The following is a 7,944-nucleotide window of genomic DNA, read 5'->3' on the forward strand; positions in this document are numbered from 1 at the left end:
TGAAAACAGTGGTTTAGAATAATGAGTATAAGACTATTACTACTTAAAATTATTCTGAAATTGCTATATTCTTTCCTAAAAGAAATATTTGAAATAAAGTGCTTGGCCAAATAAATTTTCTGAATAAGAACTGAAGATTGTTCAATCCAAACTTCTGTCTCAGGATATCTATAACATCTGTGAGAATAAAGGTGTTAATATTTTTATTTGAGATAAAATCCACATACCATAAAATTAACCATTTTATTTTTATTTAAAAAATTTTTAATGTCATTTACTTGAGAGAGAGAGAGCAAGTGCGTGCAGGGGCAGGGTAGAGAGAGAGGGAGACACAGAATCCAAAGCAGTCTCCAGGCTCTGAGCTGTCAGTACAGAGCCTGTATGGGGCTCGATCCCACAAACTGTGAGATCATGACCTGAGCCAAAGTCGGACACTTAACTGATTGAGCCACCCATGTGACCCTAAAATTAACAATTTTAAAGTGTACAATTCTAATTAAGTCCTAATAGTTTATTTTTGCTTTTGTTTCCCTTGCCTCAGGAGACCTATCTAGTAAGAAGTTGCTATGGTCCATAGGTTACTGCCTATGTTCTCCTCTAGGAGTTTAAAAAGAAATTTTTTTAAATGTTTTATTTATTTTTGAAACAGAGAGAGACAGAGCATGAGCAGGGAGGGGCAGAGAGAGAGGGAGACACAGAATCAGAAACAGACTCCAGGCTCGGAGCTGTCAGCACAGAGCCTGACGCGGGGCTCGAACCCACGAACGTGAGATCATGACCTGAGCTGAAGCCGGACGCTTAACCGACTGAGCCACCCAGGCGCCCTCTCCTCTAGGATTTTAATGGTTTTCTGTCTAATATTTAGGTCTTTCATCCATTTTAAATTTATTTTTGTGTGTGGTGTAAGAAAGTGGTCTAGTTTCATTCTTCTGGACGTTGCTGTCCAGTTTTCCCAGCACCGTTTGTTGAGTAGACTATCTTTTTCCCAGGGAATATTCTTTCCTGCTTTGTCAAAGATTAATTGACCATATAATTGTGGGTTCATTTCTGGGTTTTATGTTCTATTCACTTGATCTATGTGTCCACTTTTATGCCAGTACCATACTATTTTGATTACTACAGCTTTGTAATATACCTTGAAGTCCTGAGTTATGATGCATCCAGCTATGTTTCCCTTTTTCAAGGTTGCTTTGGTTATTTAGGTCTTTTGTGGTTCCATACAAATTTTAGGATTCTAACTCTGTGAAAAATGCTGTTGGTATTTTGATAGGGATTGCATAAAATGTGTAGATTGCTTTGGAATAGCAATATTTGTTCTTCTGATCCATAAGCATGGAATGTCTTTCCATTTCTTCATGTTACCTTCAATTTCTGTCATCATTGTTTTAGTTTTCAGAGTATAAGTCTTGCACCACTTTGGTTAGGTTTATTCCTAGGTATCTTATTATTGTTGGTGCAGTTGTAAGTGGGATAGATTTCTTAATATCTTTTTCTGCTGCTTCATTATTGGTGTATAGAAATGCAACAAATTTCTGTACATTGATTTTGTATCATGTGACTTTACTGTGTTTGTGTATCAGTTCTAGCAATTTTTTTGGTGGAGTCTTTCAGGTTTTCTATATAGAGTATTATATAAATATGATAGTATCATATGTCATCTGCAAATAGTGAAATTTTCATTTCTTCCTTGCCAATTTGGATGTATTCATTTCTTTTTGTTGTCTGATTGCTGTGGCTAAGACTTTCAGTATTATGTTAAATAACAGTGATGAGAGTAGAGATCTCTCTCTTGTTCCTGACTATAGATGAAAAGCTCCCCACTGAGGATGGTATTCACTGTGAGGTTTTCATATATGGCTTTTATTATGTTGAGGTATGTTCCCTCTAACCCTACTTTGTTGAGGGTTTTTGGTTGGAATGCAAACTGCTGTAGCCTCTCTGGAAAACTGTATAGAGGTTCCTCAAAACTCCATAGAAATAAAAACACCCTATGATCCAACAATTACACTGCTAGGTATTTGCCCAAAGAATATAAAAATACTGGGGTGCCTGCGTGTCTCAGTATGTTGAGCATCCAACTTGGTTCAGGTCATGATCTCATGGTTTGTGAGTTTGAGTTCCACGTTGGGCTGGCTGCTGTCAATGCCTGCTTTGGATCCTTTGTCCTCTTCTCTCTCTGTTTCTGTTCCTCCCCCACCCATGCTCTTTCTCAAAAGTAAATAAATATTTTTATTTTATTTATTAAAAATTTTTAATGTTTGTTTTTGAGAGAGAGAGACAGAGCATGAATGGGGGGGGCGGCAGAGAGAAAGAGGAAGATGCAGAATTCAATGCAGGCTCCAGGCTCTGAGCTGTCAGCACAGAGCCCAAAATGGGGCTTGAACTTATGAACTGCGAGGTCATGATCTGAGTTGAAACTGGAAGCTCAACTGACTGAGCAACCCAGGCTCAATAAATATTTTTTTAAAAAGATAATAAAAATACTAAATCAAAGGGATTCATACTCCCCAGATTGTTACAGCAGCATTATCTACAATAGCCAAATTTTGGAAAGAGCCCAAATGTCCATCATTTGATAAATGGATAAAGAAGATATGATATATATATAAGCACACACATATATACATATATATGGAATATTAAACATAAAAAAGAATGAAATGTTGCCATTTGCATTGACATGGATGGAGCTAGAGAGTATAATGCTAAGAGAAATAGTCAGAGAAAGACAAATACCATATAATTTTACTCATATGTGGAATTTAAGAAATAAAGCAAATGAGCAAAGAGACAAAAAGAAAAAGAGAGAGAAAGAGAGGCAAACCAAGAAACAGATTCTTAACTATAGAGAACAAACTGATGGTTACCAGAAGGGAGCCGGAGATGGTGGTGGTGGATAAACCGGTGACGGGGATTAAGGAGGGCACTTGTTGTGAAGAGCACAGGGTGTTGTATGGAAGTGTTGAATCACTATATTGTATACCTGATACTAATATTACACTGTTTGTTAACTCACTGGAATTTAAATAAAAATATAAAGTACACAATTTAATGTCATTTAGTAAGTTCACAATGCTTTGTAACCACCATAACCACCACCATCTAGAGTCAAAACACGTTCATCAGCTCAAAAGAAAACCCCGTACACATTAAGAAGTAACTCTCCTTTCTTCCGTCCTTTCTAATCTCAGGCAACTACCAATCTGCTTTCTGTCTCTAGATTTACTGATTCTGCGACAGTATCAGAATAAAATAGTGAGTGATTTTTTTCTAAACTGTTGGAATTTACCACTGGATTATCTACATCATCATTTCAGTTCTACACTCCAGTGCACCCCTTGTCAGAGTGTGCATTTCATCTGTAAATCTGGGGGCGCCTGGGTGGCTCAGTCGGTTGAGTGTCTGACTTCGGCTCAGGTCATGATCTCACGGTTTGTGGATTTGAGCCCTGTGCCGGGCTCTGTGCTGACAGCTCAGAGCCTAGAGCCTGCTTCAGATTCTGTGTCTCCCTCTCTGACCCTCCCCTGCTCACACTGTCTCTCTTTGTCTCTCAAAAACAAAACAAAACAAAACAAAACAAAACATAAACCCATAACCCGAGAAAAGTGCTAGGTAGGGGCCAAATTTGGAAACTCCCATCTTAGGCCAAAGTGTATAGAATCCCTCACAGAGGTAAGCAGAGTATATGTTAGCAATTTTAGACACATCGCAGCTGAGTCCCCAAACCAGGGCTCTGATTGGTGGTAACTTCCTATGGATGAAAAGAAACAAGTCTCAACAGTACATTAAAGTTCAGAAACAGGCAGAAGTAAATTTTACAAAGAAAACCAAAGGAAATGATGAATAAATTCAGAGTATTAGTTTTGGGGAGTGAAGAAGAAGTGCTAAAATGAATAATTTCTTTTAAAAAATTTATTTGTAGTTTTTGAGAGAGAGAGAGAGAGAGAGAGAGAGAGAGAGAGCACACATACACACACACAAGCAGGGGGAGGAGCAGAAGGAGAGAGAGAACCTTATGCAGGCTCTACATCCAACGTGGAGTCTAATGTGGGGCCTAGTCTGACAACCATGAGATCTCTGCCTGAGCCTAAATCAAGAGTTGGTCGCTCCATCGACTGAGCCACCCAGGAGCCTCTAAAATGAATACTTTATTAAGCCGAGTAGTGAGTATATGTGTATTCATTTCATAATCAGTATTTAATTGGTATATAAATGTTTTATACATTTTTTAGTAAGTGTGATTTTTTTTTTTTACAAAGACAAAGTGATAAAAGTAAAAGAATAGATTGTAAAGGTTTTAAGTAAAAGCAAAGAACATGACGAAACCCGGGTTAAACTGAAAAACTTACATGAACTGTCACATTGCAAGACTCCCTCTCTGGCATATTTGCTGCCTTTTTTGTCACCTGTCTTACAAGAAGAAACTTCAGGCATGCTTAGGAAATAGTGTTCCTGCGAAATTAATATTGAGAATTTTCCCATAAATTCAACCTTTCAACACTAAGCACTCCAATATATATTACTGGATCATTACTAGTTCTTTATGCCTCTTGGGAAGACCAAAATGCAGGCAGAATCTCCTCGAATTTCTCCAGGCCAGAAGCATAAAAACCCTTGAAGGAATGGAAAGAAGAGCTTCTCTAAGGCCTAGAGAGGATCCTTTCATTGATCAGGCAGTATTGTAAGCAAAGGGGTAATACTCTGGGCGTCAAAGTTCAAGGGTATTGACTCTCCTAAGGGGCAACTGCTGAGCCTCTAGATTTGAAGGGATGTCTTCATGCAGTTATGATTTCAGTCTTTCATTTATTCTAAAAGGAATTTAACGAAGTCTCTTGGTATCTTTCTGTGACAACTACTGTCATTCTGTGACATTTGTGCACTGACTATAACCAGCCTTTTTCCCAGGTGCAGTGCGTACATTCCGCTTCACCAGAGGACGCTTGGCCTTGGAGTGTTCACTGGTGCTTCACCTTAGGTCAGAGAATCCAAAGAAGGCCTTGGATATTCTGTTGTTTGTGGAGCAAGATAATGTATTTAGAGTTTTCAGGAGTATCAAATAAGAAGAGGCCCTTACTGTGAGTTATCAATGGCTAGATGAAGATGAAAAGCCTATATAACTGACAACTGGGACAAAGTGAGTTTACGAAAGTAGCTTGAGAAAAATGCAAGCTAATATTAAGTGAATTCAATAGTTTGTACTTACGTTGGCCCTTTTTTCTTAACTACACTGAATTAGAGAATAGTAAAATATAGATTAAACAAATCAGAAGCAGGGGCACCTGGATGGCTCAGTTGGTTAAGAATCAGACTCTTAATTTCAGCTCAGGTCATAATCTCACAGTTCCTGAGTTAGAGCCCTATGTGGGGTTCTATGCTGACAGCTCAGAGCCTGGAACCTGCTTCAGATTTTGTGTGTGTCTCTCTCTGCCCCTCCTCCACTCACACACACACACTCTCTCTCAAAAATAAATAAATATTAAATTTTTAAAAAAAGTCATAAGAATTGGTGTATTTATTTATTTATTAGAGAGCACACATGCATGTGTGTGTGAAAGTTAGGAAGGGGCAGAGAGAGAGGAAAAGAGAGAGAGTCTTAGGAAGGCTCCACATCCAGCACAGAGCCTGATGTGGGTCTCAGTCTCACAATTGTGAGATCATGACCTGAGCTGAAATCAAGAGTTGGATGCTTAACTGACTGAGCCACCCAGGCACCCCTGGGTTTATGTTTTTTAGGTAAAATTGAATTAGATGGAGGTGATACCATACCTTAAATCCAGCAAACCACTGGCCCCTAAACAGTAATCAGTTGTTTGACAGCTGAAAGATGAGAGGCAAAGATGGTTTCAGAATTCACTTGTGATGGAATCAAAACCAGATTATTTGTCTAGAGCTCATAGCCTATACTCTATGAGGAAAAGAACACGATTAGGGTCAGCTAATTTTAGAAAATACAAGTCTGAGTGAAGGAAGACTGGGAAAAGTGAGGTTCTAGAGACATAGAGCCTCCTTGTAGGTTTCTCACTGGAGATCAGGCCATCACTCCACACATGTATGAAAGTTTTTGGAAATTTTAAGAGTCTGAGCTTTGCCTCAATATGATTATTGTTTCTCTGCCGAACTTTCAGCTTTTCATGCATGTCTTCTATGGCCACCCAGCTAGAATTTTTTATCTTTCTCACCATCTGCCCTTATCTATGACATTTCTCTTTTATAGATCCAGGGCCCTACATTCTTCTCAGATGTATATGTCCAAAAATTAATAATAAATAATGACAGGTTAATGAAACAACTTTTCCAAATGAAAGCCTAAGATGAAATGTTTTAGAATGAGAAAAATGAACCAGTATGTTCATAAAAAACTTTCTTGTTACTTAATAATTTTTCTGCCTTGAAAAGCAATTGAACCATCCTTCCTATAATTGTTTTGTGTCATTGTCTTATGTACTTCTTTGAAAAAAATTTTTAACATTTATTCATTTTTTGAGAGACAGAGAGAGACAGAGTATGAGTGGAGGATGGGCAGAGAGAGAGGGAGACACAGAATCTGAAGCAGGCTCTAGGCTCTGAGCTGTCAGCACAGAGCCTGACATGGGGCTTGAACTCATAAACCATGAGATTATGACCTGAGCCAAAGTCGGACTGACTGATTCACCCAGGTGCCCTTTGTCTCATGCACTTCTAATTTAGGTTGTGGCATCTGATATTATAAGTAGTTAGGAGTACATTTTATTATTATAAACTCACTTAATATCCTTTCATATATAGATATGTTCCAGTCATCCACCATGCTCTGTTTTCATTTCAGCACCTGATATGTTTCAAATACTTTTCCAAAGTTCTTGCCAGAGCTGCCTTCACCTCCTTGTTCTTCAGGCTGTAGATGAGAGGATTCAGCAAGGGAGTGACTACAGTATACTGCACAGAAAAGATCAACTCAATGGGCGCACCTGAATTTGGCATGAGATGGCGGAGCAAACCTGAACCATAGTAAAGGGTCACTGCGATGAGGTGGGAGGAGCAGGTGGAGAAGGCCTTGCTTCTGCCCGAGGTGGAGCTGATGCTCAGGATGGTGGTGATAATACGGATGTAGGATAAGAAGACCAAGACGAAGGTTCCGAGTCCATGTAGCAGAGTGGAGCAGAGCAAGGCAATGAGGTTGCTGGAGATCTCAGAACAGGACAGTGAGAAGAGAGAGGGCATCTCACAGCTGTAGTGGGGGATGACTTGGGCTTTGCAGAAGACCATCTTCACAGCTAGGAAGATATTGATTAGTGCATCCAGAAAGCCCAGTCCCCATGAGCCCCACACAAGCTGCATATACAGTTGTTTACTCATGATCTGTCCATACAGCAGAGGGTGGCAGATGGCGGCATAGCGGTCATAGGCCATTACAGAAAGCAGACAGGCTTCAGTTCCTGCAGCAACAAACACAAAGAAGACTTGAGCAAGGCAGCCCTCTACTGATATTGTTTTCTTTTGTGACAGAAGATTCTCCAGCATCTTGGGCACAGTGACCGAAGAGAAACAAATATCAACAAAAGAGAGGTGACTCAGGAAGGAGTACATGGGTGTGTGCAGGTGAAAATCACTCTTGATCACCAGCAGCAGCATCAGGTTCCCCATGATGGTCAGCAGGTAAATCCCCAGGAAGAGCACAAAGAGCAGAGCTTGGACGTGGGGGTCGGCAGAGAGCCCGAGGAGGATAAACTCCGTGATGGCGCTGTAGTTCCCCAAGTCCATTTACAAAGGCCTTTCCCTAGAAATAATACAAAACACCACAGGAACCAAAGGTCCATTATCCCCCAGGGAATATTCTAATTGCACTGATTCTTTTTTCATATCACTATTGCCAAGTAAAGTTTTGTTTTCTATTATAACCTGGGTTGTGTGTCAGCCACTTAGAACAAAAAAGATGATTAAGGTATGGTCCTCGTTCTTAGTATT

The 7,944-nt window shown here is 39.6% G+C and overlaps 1 protein-coding gene across 1 annotated transcript; it reads right to left on the reverse strand.

Moving 5' to 3' along the window:
- Positions 1-6,801: 6,801 nt before the first annotated feature.
- Positions 6,802-7,740, reverse strand: LOC115305225 (olfactory receptor 8S1-like). The gene has a single exon (XM_029955504.1). It carries the CDS (start codon positions 7,738-7,740, stop codon positions 6,802-6,804), a length of 939 nt encoding a protein of 312 aa, XP_029811364.1.
- Between the last annotated feature and the right edge of the window lie 204 nt (positions 7,741-7,944).

This window comes from Suricata suricatta, chromosome 10, assembly GCF_006229205.1.
Source record: "Suricata suricatta isolate VVHF042 chromosome 10, meerkat_22Aug2017_6uvM2_HiC, whole genome shotgun sequence".
Taxonomy (NCBI): Eukaryota; Metazoa; Chordata; class Mammalia; order Carnivora; family Herpestidae; genus Suricata; species Suricata suricatta.